Raw genomic sequence first — 14,435 nt, forward strand, 5'->3', positions numbered from 1 at the left:
TGTTGTTGTTTGTTTGTCTTTTCTGTAGTACTTGCCACTTGTCAAACACTGCTCCCTCGCTACCATTACAAAGCAGGTATCACAAAGGAAACTGAGCTCTGCAGAGGCTGTTTCATTAGCAAAAGTCATGTTACCAGTAAGGGCAGTCAGACTGGAACCTAGGGCTACTTTTCCTCCACAGTGTGTACCCAGAGGTATTCCCTCCTTCCCATTTCTATGACCGTCGCTGTTCTGAGGTTGCTCAGAAACCAGAGGCCTTGCCAACACTGCCCTGGAGGGTGCCTGTGTGACACACTGCACATGGGGGAGCCTCCCAGCTGTTGGATCTTTCTACACAATGAAGAAGTCACCAAGTACACTGGGCTGCACGCTGTGCTGTGTAAACATTTACTTCTTTCTGCCCTGGCCACAACCTTGTGAAGGAAATGCCATCATTTTGCCTATTTCCAGATGACATGGGGTTCACACGGGCCCAGCCATGACCAATCACATGCTCAGGTGATCCAGCCATACTTGGTGCTTAAGTGCCTGGTTCAAAACTTTAGACAGGTCTTGGTGGATGTTCTTGTGCTCTGGAGGACTCGAGAAAAGGGGGACAGGACACTGCTGTGAGAGAAGAGGTGATCCACCAAAAGTTCTGAGAAGAGCAAAGCAGTCAGGGGTGTATAACAACCTGGTCCCCACCTCACGCCCAGACCTGCTATAAGAGCCGCCCATGTTTGCAGTCAACATTATAGACACTGTTAATTAAAGCTTCCAATTAGTGGGTAGCTCTCTCTGTGGCCACAAGTCAAGAGACAGCTGGACTGGTCTTGTAAAGAAGCCAATTCAACAACAAAGTTGCCTCAGGGAAAATCAGTAAAAGGAGGACTTCAAGATTTATGGCATTGCTAAAATTCCCATTCCCAGAACATAAGTCTCTAAATAGCTAGGGTAAGTTTTAATAGCCCACTTTGTCTTTCTCAGTACATAGACAGCATCAAAAAGATACATTAATCAGACACCTGCCTGGCCTTTCTCTGAAAAAAAATCCTAATAAATGCTTCCCTCCAGTCTATATAACTTCAGAATTCAGGCAGTTTTCCCAAAGCTCATTGGAGGCTGTTTTCAGGCCTGTGTCTTCAGCCATGATTTTTTAATAAACTCACTTTTACTTGTCTCAATTTATTTAACTTGACAACACTTGGCTTTGATACACATACACAGTTGTTTCAGTGCTTCCTGATCCATATGACTGCACAATAGGAGTATCTTTACCTTTTAAAGATGTGTTGGCTTAAACCAATACCTTATCTTGCACTTTCTGTGAGTGAAAATAATGCTAAGAGTACCCAGCTATATAATTGCTCACAGAATTGTAGACCCATGGAAGAATCCTATGATCTGCACTGTCAAAAGCAAATGTCTCAGCTGCCCTCCACCAGGAGAGGGCATCCTTCTCACAAACTGTCTGCCTGGTGGGCTACTAACTGCAAAGTAGTGCAGTTCATGAAAAAGATCTAGAATTTTTGTCTATAGTTACTATTTTTACCTTAGCTTCTAAACGTCTCTATGTATGTTTAAAGGGGTTTTTGGTGTGTGCTTTGTAATAATACATAAATATGTGAGATTATGCATTACATTTATATAATTTATAAATATCCAAAATTTGGAGTGTACACTAAAATAAATAAGTTATTACTGCAGGTAATGTACCATTTAAAAAAGGCTAGAGGTTATGATTTTGAACTTGTTTCCTCTACCACAACTGCAAACCCCAAATCAAAGGTCTATGATCACATTTCTGAGAAGTTCCTTGCTGCATGCAATAAATATTTAAGGAATATCTACCATGTACCAGATACTGCTAGGTTCTGAAAATACAGAAGTCAAAAGCGACATTGCCCTGCCCTCATGTAACTTGCAGTCTAGTAAATATAAGCATTGAACAAATAAACATGAGATTAATTTTTAAATGATATATCCTGTTAAGTGCCAAGGGAAATACAATTTTGAGGGTGAGTGAAGGCCTTTAAAAGCAGGAAATCTCATGATGGAAATGAAGTTGGGAGAGAGAGAATAGAAGAAGTTATCTTTTAGTTATAGGGAACAGTTGTCAACTGGGGCAGGAAGAGCTTCTATCCATGAAAACTGTAAAATGTCTGTGTGGCCGGAGTTTAGGGTAAGGGACAGAGTAAGCAGAGTGGGCCCCTGGAAACAGATTCTGGAGAGGCTGGAGACCATGTAAGGGTTTTAGATTGTACATTAAAATGTAGCAGGGAAGCAAGTCACAGGTTTCATTAAGGGGTCAAAGTTCAAGACATTCATTGGAACTCCATCAATTTTTCATTGCCCTATGTTGCCTCAAACTTGTGTCATTATATCCACTCAGCAGAAGTTTTCAAAAAAAGAGGAAAGGAAAGCAGGCAGCGGGCATGTTTGGTAATCTGACTGATCTGGAGCATTACATTTGAAGTGCTATGGTGTGTGCAACTTTGAACAATTAAAAAATCAGCAGGTGGAGAACTGAGTTGTCAGGGGAAGCAGCTGGAGGTCAGAAGAAAACATACTAGAAAGAGAGAATGTACTTGGCTAAACACTTTAAAGAAGCATTTCCATGTCATGGCTGCCTAGATTATCTTGAAAGCCCCCATGTTCCTGAAATATAGCTACATCTGCTGAATCCATTGCATGGAGTCACTTGAGATAGAGCCCAATGGGGAGGGTTTATTGTGCCCATCCTGCCCTGTGGTCTCTCAGAAGTAACCAGATGGAATTGCTGGTTTCCAACATCAAAGAACTAGATGCCCAGCTGAGAGATGTCCTCCAGATGAACTCAGGCATGGGGAAGTTTCCAGTGCATGTGACCCTGAGTGTTGACCCAGCCAACTACCTTATCATTTCTGAGAACCTGAAGAGTATCTGAGTAGGTGTTCCAAGTACAAAATGAAGCTGTGTGCTGCAGACTGCCCATTCCATGTCTGTCCAGGGCTTCCCTGGATAACTGTGACCGTCGTTATTGGGAGGCAAATTTGGGGACAAACAAAGACTGGGTTATGGCTGTTTGCAAAGAATAAGCTAATCCAAGAAGTACTGTGCTACCCTCTTTAGCCACAGCTCCTTCACTATGAGTTTGAAAATGCAGAGTACTCAGCCAGCACTATGCCTTTGATTGAACTCGTACCGAATCTCCGGTTAGCCAGAGCTGGGATTTTTCCTGACATGAATTTTCATTTGCAGTGCAGCCCACATTTTTACACTCACTAAACTTCCTGCTGTGGAACCTCTCCATCCTTTTTTTTTTTTTTTTTTTGATACTGTGAATCCAGCCAGGCATCCTGGGATGTAATGACTCCAGGCATCCTGAGTTGTAATGACTTCAGGTATTCTGAGATGTCATGAATCCAGGCATTGCCACTCCTGTACCCAGTCCTGTATAAGAAACATTTATAGAACATTCCCGTGTGCTCACAGACAAAGCTCAGAACGTTTCTTCTTGGGACACAATTGTACAAATGCAGCATAAAAATAGGGAACATTTCATGAATCATGAGCTCAAATCAACCCTGTGAGGGAAAGCCACGTTAGGTATTATCATGGTTATTTCTTTTGGGACTTGTTTATATTTCTCTTTGAATATGTTCAATTGAATATATTCTGAGCTTTTTTTTTTTTTAAGTTTTTTTTATTTGTTCATACAGAACTGGGGTACAGGTCAGAGGCTCAGGGGCAGCAAGAGGATTCACCAGAGACAGAGTGAGGAGCAGAACAGGCAGATCGACGAAGTACACTGCTGAGGGGAGCAGCGGGCGGGTCAGGAGAGGTCTGCCGCGCCATGTGGTCACCTCCGGGGCAGGCGGGAATTGAACTCATGCTGAAGTGGCTTTAGCTTCTCAGTGCAGTGCTTTAACCCGCTGCGCCACCAGGGAGGACCTATTCTGAGCTTTTATATCAACTTCCAAATGATTTTCCTTTTTATTCTCTGAAAAATCAACATGTGTATAACTAAGACAATAAATAAATGAAAATCTGGGTGTCACCCAACAGATTAACTGATGTTCTAAATGGCACATAAATAGCAACTCTATAACTATTAAAAGCTCTTTCAAAAAATAATAATAATAAAAGCCAGTGGGTGAGCGAAGTGCCTCTCCAGCATGCCATGGTGGTGTGCAAGTCAGGGTGGTATGCTGCAGAGGGGAGCGTGTGAGGACCTGGCCTTCTACCTACACTTGAAACCAAGCCTTGCTGGTGCCTCAAATCTGTACCTACTACAAGCATCCAACTGGCCCCTACCAGGACAACTCTAGATGGGCCAATCTGAGGACACTTCTGGGGCTTCAGGTCCTAATCTGTTAGTGCACAGGCAATTAAGAAATGGTGCCCACACTTTCAGACTCAGCCCAGACTGGTTCTGAGCCTTGGGGCTGGGCCTCCTGCACAGCCTCTGCCTGCCTGCTCAGCTGTCGGGATGTCACAGCTTCTGGCTCCCCCGATGTTGCTTCTCAGGTGCTGGCAGCATCCATGGCAGGGAGTGCAATGTGCGGGGAGAAGCATCCAGGATTTGCCCTCACTTCTCACCCCCAAATAGGAACTTCTGTAGAGCTCACCTGGTCCAAAGTTCATTACCCTGGCCATTCCAGCATTCCTGACACCACAGGCCTCAACCTGGAAAACAAAGCTCACTGCAAAAGAGTTGAATGTTTATGGTCAGACAAGGCTGATGGGGTTTGTGGGTGTCAAGTGTAGCTAATGAGAATGACAGCCCATGAACTCTACTTTGCAAGGAAATGTGCAACTCTTATCTGGATCTCAGCTGATTTCTGACTTCTCTAGGTCGCAAGTCATGTTTGTCTTAAGTAGTGACTAAAAGGTCTTACTTTTTGGCTGCATTTGTCTTAGGAAGTAAAATGTACAATCAGCTGGACTACTGATGAGTTTAGGAGTAGCTCTGCCCTGTCATGAGGGTTGAGGGCTTTCTCTGAAAGTGATCGATAGATTTGCTTCTCTCAAGAGTTAGCTTTCCTTCCCATGTGGCACAGTTATTGTCTGTCTTTGCTTCCATCTGATGAACTGGTTAAAAAATCAAAAATTAGCCAGTACTTCTTCCCTGGGAATAGGACAAATTCTGGACATTTTAGTGATTTAGTAGGTAAATTCACAGTTAAGAAACTTACCAAAGATCCCATTGCCTGTAAGTGGCAATCAATATTCAAACCCAGATCTCTTGGTCTCCAGAAAATGTGTTTTCAAGCAAGGTCCTAGATCACTCTCTGAAATGCTTTCCCCAGTCCTGCTGGAAGTCAGCTTAGAGCATTGTGCCCTAAAGGTCAGTGTACTCAGTCACAACATAGGAGTAGAGGTAACTATTTCATAAAACTACCAAGACTAATGTTACCCAGCTCTAAAACATCTCAAAAATCTCATTTTCGGTTTTAGTAGTTTCCATACCTAGGACAAAAACCAACCCAGTAGCGTGCTTCAAACCTACTACATGAAGAAAGCCAAGTTACTTAACACAGAGTCTCTGGGTCTCTGGACTTCAGTTTCCTCTGGATGAAACAGGGCTGGACCTATGCAAGGTCTATAGACTGCATAACTGGTTATTTGTGGGTCACCATACAGCTGTCATAAATGTGTCCTCTGACTAACAGAGACTCTCAGACATAGATGTAAGAGTTCCAAGGTATTGTCATGGCTGATGCAAAACTATATTCTGCAAAGGTAAATTGGCTGGTACACAAATGAGGGAATTTGGGATGGTGCAAGAGAAGCTATGACATTAGGTACCCTCTTTTCAAGCAGCCCCCTTTTCAAGCAGCCCACCGCCCTTTAAATCAATATACAATAACTATGCCACACAGGAAGGAAAGCTAACTCTTGAGAGAAGCAAATCTACTGATCACTTTCAGAGAAAGCCCTCACCTCACATGACAGAGTAGCTACTCCTGAACTCATTAGTAGTCCAGCTGATTGTAAATTTTACTTCCTAAGACAAATGCAGCCAAAAAGTAATACCTTTTAGGCACTTCTTAAGGCAAGCATGACTTCTTTGAAGCCAAATGCAGGTGATACATGGAGTGCAGGATGGGGGGCTGAGGGGAGTGGGGAGTTTTAAGTGAAGTCTACAGCAATTCTCTCCTTCTCTGTGGGGACCTGAATTGGGCAAGTCAAAACAGAAGAGTGTTCCATTTGTGTGAAAATTGATTTGCAGAGTGAAAGCCCTGCACTCCCCTGGGGAGTTTTCTTAAGATATAATCAAAATACTTTCTATTATAAATGACTCTTAGATGGATCTTGAATGCAGCCTTGCTCAATCACTTAACATCAAGTGACAGGTTCAGATTGTGCATAATATCAATGGCTATGTTGTTTCTGTATCTACACATGAGAAGTTTCATATCTCATAGAAAATAGGAAATGAATATTTTGAAGTGCTTCAATTGGAACATTTTATCTAAAACCCCAAAGCATGGAACTTTCAGAAGGAAGTTGTTTCCATTTTAAGGTGATTAGCCTCAAATCCTATAGAAATTCTGCTTTTCTCTTCTTTTTTTTTTTATTTCTGTTTTTGACATCTGGTCTCCTTTTAGTAGACTCCAGGGAGTAGAGATTGTTTTAGCACACCCCTAGAACTCATGGGTGATGGAACTTTAGACTGAGTTCCACACAGGTCACATACACTCATAAGCTCCTTGGAAATAAAGATGTCACAAGCCTTTTGATAAACCATCTCCATGTTTAATAACCCTCACCTTTAATTTGTTTTCCTGATTCTGACCCAATCCTCTCGTCAACAATTTAGCATTATGAATCTTAAATCTAGAAAATAATCTTAAAAGTCATTATATTAATTTTCTATTGAACTTTCTATTGAACGTGTTTCTATAAAACACGTGGATTTATTTTTTCCTTTTTATTTAAGTAACCTTGCATTATATAAGTTTCAGATCTCCATCATAGAAAAAATCATCAGTATATACACTACATTATGTTCATCACTAAAAGTCAAATTCTTTCTATCACCATATGATAATTCTTTTACTTGATTTATCCAACCCCCTTTTCACTAGTAGTAACCATTAATTGGTCATATACTCGAAAAGTTAATTTTTGTTTTATTTAGCTTGTTTGTTTGCTTTCTCTATATACCACACAAAAGTGAAATCAATAATACTATGTTGTTGCAAATGGCAAAATTTTATCTGTTTTATCGCTAAATAGTATCCCACAGTGTATCCATTCATCATTTATGTTCAGTTCTTGGCAATTATAAATAATACACAATAAACATGGGGAAGCATGTATCTCTTTGAGTTAGCAATCACTTGAATTTTTAGTCTTAGGATTCCAACACAAGTCAAAAAATAAGTGATGATTGGATGATATTTATTTCTGGAAGCTGTGGGTTTAGGGATTTTTTTCTTCAACTTTTACTTTTTAGATGCTACCCATATTTCCTTGGTTTGTCACCTCTTCCCTCCTTGAAATCCAGCATTGTTGGATCACTCTGATCCTTCTTCACATCATTCTCTAACTCTGACCTCAATTGGAAAGGCCTCAGTTTTAAGGACAGATGTGATTAGATTCATATGCATTTACACACTCACGCAGTAATCCAGACTGATTTCTCCATTTTTTTTTTTAAGATTTATTTATTTATGCATAGTGAACTGGGGTAAAGACCAGAGGTGCAGGGCAGGGCAGGTGAGAGGATTCACCAGAGACAGAGTGGGGAGCAGAACAGGCCTAATGACGAAGCACACCGCTGAGGGGAGTAGCAGGTGGGTCAGGAGAGGTCTGCCGCGCCATGTGGTCACCTCCGGGGCAGGCGGGGATCGAACTCTTGCGAAAGTGGCCCCAGCTTCCTAGTACTGTGCTCTAATCCGCTGCGCCACCAGGGAGGGCCCTAATTTCTCCATTTTAAGTTCCTTAGCTTAAATGTACATAGCCCATTTTTGCCATGTAAATTAATAGTCACAAATTTTAGGGATTATGCTGTGAACATCTTTGGAGCTCCATAAATCTGCCTCTCACAGTTTTCTCTTCCAACTCCTTTTCATAAGAAGGAAACTCTGACATAGTTTGTCTGAGTACTTCTACTATAGGAGGTAACTATTTCACGAAGCTTCCAAGACTAATGTTACCAACTCTAAACTGTCTGAAAATTCTTAAGTTCAATTCTTATGTTCTGAAAATTCTTATGTAGCAATAGTTTTCATACCTAGGAAGAAACCCAACCCAGAAGCTCCCTTCACACCCACTATACAAAGTCAGCTAGAAGATTTTCCTTTTACCCCTTAGTTGAATAAATTGAACATCTATTATATGTGGGTGCTATTCTAGGCTTCAGAGATAGAGTGATTAATAATTTCATAATGTAATCCTTCTAGTAAAAGAAACAGAGGATTACAAATCTAAGTCTTAACATCATCTTGAATGCCATGTTTATAGCAGCACTATTTACAATAACCAAGATAATACAAACAACTTAAATGGCCAGCAACAGACAAAGTGGATCAGGAAGTTGTGGCAATCAAAAAAGATAAGCTCATGCCATTTGCAACAACATGGATGGATCTGGAGGAAATGATACAAAGTGAAATAAGCCAGAGGAGAAAAATAAGTACCAGATGGTGTCACTTATAGATGGAATATAGAAACACAAACAAAGAGTCAGACAAAGACAACTTTAAAATCAACACTTGAAAACTGATTATTGATCTTAGGTTTTTGGAGGGAAAAAGGAGGAAGGAAAAAAAAACAGTGAGAAAATAATGGACTAAGGGCTCTGGTGGAGGGAGGACTTTAGTGACTACACCTGGGGGGTGGAATTCTTCTGCTGTTAAAATACTAGCAAGGATATAAAATAATGGAACTGCAACAAAAAAATTAATAATAAAATACATATTTACATATACATAGATATTAGCAGGGTACCAGATTATAAGTTTTTTTTTCAAAAACTTCTATAGTGTCTGTTGTGCTACAACATACACACATTAATTTATATTAACCATCATTTGAAAAAAGAAAACACAAGCAATATTAAGTCAGTTCCAAATGTTATCAGTATACTTTAGTTGTAGTGCTTTATTAAAATGCTTTATTACTTTAAGAGTAAGAAGAAAACAGATGTATATTTACTGCCTTTTGAAAAAAAAGACTCCACATTTTATTTTGCACTGGTTCCAGCAAATTATATAACAGGCTCTGGTTTATACATTGCTATTTTAAAATGTAAAATAGTATGACCATTTGGGAAACAATTTGGTGTTTTCTTATAAAGTCAGTGTTCCACTTAGAACATGACCCATGGGAGAGATATTGAGTTAACTTGGTCATATTTGCACCCTTCTGGTCATAAATGATGATGGGCAGCCTCACCACCTGGAGGAGTAATTAATTCCCTATATGAATGTCAAAACTGATGTTGAACAAGCAAAAATAAAGTGACAAAAGAGGAAAGAGTGGGAGGTTAAGAAAATTGAGAATATTAGAGAAGGCAGAGCTCAAATTTAACATTCCTGCAAACCTGAGAAAACACTCAATTCAAGTCTACATTAAAACACTCTCTAAAAAAACCTGTAGCTACAAAGAATTGCTTATAAATTATAAGGCAACTAACAGATTAAATATGCTGAACCACATATGAAATACTGGTCCCTAGACGTATAGAAATATTCATTTAAATTGAGTAGTGTAACTAAGGGGGCTCAGATTCCTAACATTCATGATTAACATGAGGCCCATTAAGTACTGGCTAAGTTCTCTACCCAAACATTTGGTTTCATCCCTTGAAAGCCAGTTGATTGATATCCAGTGTCCTATTTGGGGACCTGCAGGTAGCTTTAGGGACTGATGGTTTCTTCCTTACTGGGAGCTACATCTCAGAGTGGCGGAAGAGAGGTCAAAACCACTCCACCCTTTTTCAGAGGAAAGAGATCCTGTCATGTCCAACAGCGCAGTCATACTGAAAAGCCTCCAGTTATCAATGTGCAGAAAAGTAATGGCACTGTCCCTAACCTTTTGATTGACTTGGGCAAATTATTCACTTTCCTGTACTTCAGTTTTTTGAATAATGTAATTTTTATCCAACCTCCTCTTGCTTGGTTGGAATAGCAAATGAGATAATAACAAGCATGAAATCTCTTTAGGTAAATGAATGAAATGTAAGAAAAATTTAAGATGATATGCAAGATATCACTATTAGCATTCCAGATCTGTACCAGTTCCCTTTCCTCCCCTAACAGAATGCTAGCTATGGGAAAGGATCAAATTAGGATTGTAGTCAGATTTGGAGAATTCATAGTATCTTTCAATATATTGGTATTCATGAAATCAGAATCAAAGAATTTGTGACTGTTACAGCCTCTTGAAAATGAAGGAATGACTATGAATCCAGAAGTGGTAATAGCTGTAAAACTCAGAGATGGAATATTTTAATAATCATACAACAAGCTTTTCTTGCCTCACAGGGTCACTAAAAATCCTTAAACTGATTCCCGGAAGCACAGACTTTGTAGAAAAGCTGGATGGAGAAGTCAATGAGCAAGAATAAAACTAGTTTAATGCATTTAGGAAGGAAAAGGAGAGATATCAGTATCACACTGGCAGATACTGAGAAAAACTAATGATTAAGTGTCTCAAGGCTAAGCCAAATGCATCACAAATTGGATATGAGTCAAGTACAAAAATCCTTTTTTTCATTAAGTTGAAGACTGGGTAAAATGTTAACAATATTTTTGTGCTCATATTTATGAAGCACTTTTTAAATGCCAAGGACTTTTTGTGTCTATGTGCATTATCTCATTTAACCCTATGTGACTATGATCCTGTTTCACAAATAAGGGAAATAATGTCCAAAAAATTAAAGTATCTGCACATGGTCTACTTGTGCACAAGGGCTTTGACCTGACATCTGTCAACAAAGTCTGTGTTCCTAATCACCATTGTAAATTGCCTCTGAGAAGGTGCCTACTCGTAGCCAACTCAAGTTGCAGTTCTGGTGTTTGGCAAAGCAAACACTAAAGGGATACAAAAGAGAAAGCAAAGATATGAGAAAGAAAGTTAACGTATGATCAATGTTAACTTACCTGATAGCACTTGGGATCAAGGAATAGAAAAGGGCACAGACAGTTTCAGAGAGCAAAGAAAGATTTAGAGAAAAGTAGGATCAAATTGCAGTTGTGGGCCTCCCTGCTGCCCGAGGGGTTAAGTCTAAGCACTGTCATGCTGTGGCCTGAATTCAATCCCCAGCCAGGGAGCTGACCCACATATGGCACAACAGACCTTTCCTGTCTCACCAGCTGCTTCCCTTAGCAGTGTAATTCAGTAAAATCCACCTGTTCTGCTCCCCACTCTGTCTCTGGTGAATCCTCTCACCCCATCCTATGGCCTATACCCCAGTTCCTCTATACACACAAACACTCACACACATACACACAAATGCAGCTGTTTGGAAGAATGCTAAATATGTGTGGCAGCTATTGAGGCTACCACTCCAGAGAATCTGTATGGGGAACATGACTAACAACCTCCGTTCTTACCTTTGGATCTGCCAACCATTGTAGGCCCAGACTATACCTTCCCCAGGCTACTCATAGCCAATCCCTGACCATGTGGAAGTACCAGAACTGGACCAGTACTACCCAGTTAGGTATTCTTCTATCAGCCATGAGGACTCCCAGTCTCTCTCAAAGGCTCTCTCAAAACCACACTGCAGTCTCTAGCAACGCTTATCCTGTTTCCTCCATGCCAAGTCTCCCTTCTTAGACATTAGGCCTAAAGAACGGCTGACAGTTCTTCTCACCTATTCTTGCTCCCCCCTCCGTTATCCTTCACAGGTGTTCTCCCAATGAGTCTCTGTATTTATAATCTGGCCTTGGTGTATGCTTCTCAGAGACATAAGCTGACATAATATTGAATGTGTAATGAAAAGGAAATAAGAACTTTTGTCTTTCAAAGCAGACTTGGCAGTTAACTGAGTGAGAAATTTTAAGTGCAGGTGCATGGGGGCCCAAAGAGGATGTGTTTAGAAAACATTCTTCTGAGCCTGAAATTCAGTGAGTCTGTGTTAGGGCTTAAAAATATTTGGCTGGATGTCTTACTTTTTATTTTTTCAAAGTATTCACTATAGTATGGGAGTAGAAAATATGACCTTAAGTTTTTTATCTGAATGAATATGAGAAATATCTGAAATAATATGCATCTTCATCACACCAATCACTCTCATCCGAAACCTGAATTACTCTAATGAAATGCTATCCAAGTTATTGTAAAAGTGAATAAAGACCATTAGAAACAGAGGACTGAAGAGCTGAGACATGAGCCCTCCCAAGCCATTTCTGAAACTGAACTGAATCCTTAGAGCAGGATGTTGAGTCAGTCCAAAATTCCACAAAGTCCTAAAGGAAAATAGCCCCTGACTCATAGCATTTATCCCGAATAGGTTAAAAGAGGACTTTCCCTCATATTGAGTGTGGGTCATTAGCATTTTAAGACCAACAACATATGCATCATTTGACAATGAGCACATTGGATCAGAGATTTGAACAATTACTTAATAAAGTAACATTCGTTAAAAATACAAAGCAATTTTGCTTTGCTTCTAACCAGCCATGTGAGCTTAGATAAATAATTTAAACTCTCCAGATCACAAAAGACATTCTGAGTGCTTGGAATCAACAATATAAAATCATTGTCACTGTAATCCTCACCCTCTACTCAGAAGTCAAGATTATTCTTGATTTCTCATGAGAAATAGTCTATTTCATAGGATGTAATACACCTCCCTTAGGTACACATGATAATTGTCTCACTTGATATGTCTAGTCAAGAAGCTAAACAGCTTCTTTCACTTTAACTCTTTAATAAGAGCTTCATGGTAATACTATATTAAGTGTTCACTAACATCAGTGATTTCCAAGCAAAATCACATTTAAAAAAAAAAACACTTTGAGATAAAACTTAAATCTTTTTCTTTGCCAAAAAAAAAAAATCTGAATACCATTGGTGGTACATTCAGAATTAAGCTGTGAAAGAGTTAACCTGGCTACTTAGGTGGTAGCAACCACCAAACTCCTCTGTTCCCCACCCCACCCCCCAGTCATAGTCATAATGGCAGCCTGTTTCTCCCCCTTTGGCTGGGAAAGCCCATTTCTCACTCCCTGGTGGTCAGGGTAGGAGAGAGTAGATGGAAACAGTGAGAGGCCAGAAAAACAGAACACATACAACCAAAGCCACCAGTTGCCAAGCAGGGTGGCCTGAGGCAAAGATGTGGACCCTGTTCAGCAACTATGGTGAGTAGACACAGTATTTGCAATAGGTTGAAGTAAAGGCAACTTGAAACTTGAGCAAAGCACACTTCACAATCTGAGTGCTAGCATTCAAGATCAATTTTTAAAGATATTTCCTTAATTTTATCCTTGTTCTGTTTTGTTAATTTGCAAGAATATTGAACCACTCTGCTTTCGACTCCCCTAAAATGCTACTTCAAGAATATTTTGGGAATGTAAATTTTTGTGGGCTGGTCTGGGTGCCTTTCCCTCTTGCCTCAGACCACAAACGTATATTATATCTATGGTAAATGAGCTCTAAGTTAAAAAAAAAAAAAAAAGAATCCTGTAAACAAGCTCTTAATGTGTAAGTTATCTGTAAGCCAGGATCCACCCATACACTGAAGCTGTTATGCATTTGCTTATTAAATATATACTGAATGACCTATTATGTACCAGGAGTCATGCTAAGTGCTAAGGATAACTTCAGTGAGCTCAGAGTTCTTTGGAGAAGACACAGTGTAGCTGAAAAGCAAAACGGAGAGATGAACAGGGCCACATTATGACATTCAGGGCTCTCAGCATTTTTGCCCCTCTTCTCTCCTTGGTGGTGCAAGGGAGTTAAACTATCACCACCACCAGCATCAACATGGGAATCCTCCTTTCTGATGGTGGCCCTAGAAGTTGCATTTATTATTTATCCCATAAAGTCAATGGTAAAGGAATAGCAATAAAACTTGATCAAATTCAAGCCAGAAAAACTCCCATTGTTGAGAATGTAAACATGCTTGGAACTACACAGAAGGTAGTTGGATTGTGGTTAAGCAGCAACATTTCTGCAATAAAATGTGAGGAGGGATGCATATGTACTAGGCCACCAAGGGGAAATTCTGCCTTCAAATGAAACATTAATAAAGGAAAAATACATCCAAAAGTATTTTTATTTTCCTGAAAAGGGGAAAAGTATAACACAGGAGCCAACCCAGATTCTTTTTATATAAAGGTTTATTAGTTATGCATACAGAACTGGGGTACAGGCGAGATGAGAGGATTCACCATAGTCAGAGCAGGGAGCAGAACAGGCATATTGATGAAAGATACTGCTGAGGGGAGCAGTGGGCGAGACATAAATCTGCTGCGCCATGTGGGTCACCTCCAGGGTGGGGATCGAACTCACAC

The 14,435-nt window shown here is 40.0% G+C and overlaps 1 protein-coding gene across 1 annotated transcript; it reads left to right on the forward strand.

Moving 5' to 3' along the window:
• The first annotated feature begins 2,670 nt into the window (after nucleotides 1–2,670).
• LOC105853478 (ret finger protein-like 3) lies at nucleotides 2,671–2,905 on the forward strand. The gene is given in 2 exon segments (XM_012723200.1): nucleotides 2,671–2,739; nucleotides 2,741–2,905. Coding segments are annotated over 2 exon segments (234 nt in total).
• The last annotated feature ends 11,530 nt before the right edge of the window (nucleotides 2,906–14,435 follow it).

The sequence above is a fragment of the Condylura cristata genome, unplaced genomic scaffold (genome assembly GCF_000260355.1).
Source record: "Condylura cristata isolate star-nosed mole 26May11 unplaced genomic scaffold, ConCri1.0 scaffold00010, whole genome shotgun sequence".
NCBI lineage: Eukaryota > Metazoa > Chordata > Mammalia > Eulipotyphla > Talpidae > Condylura > Condylura cristata.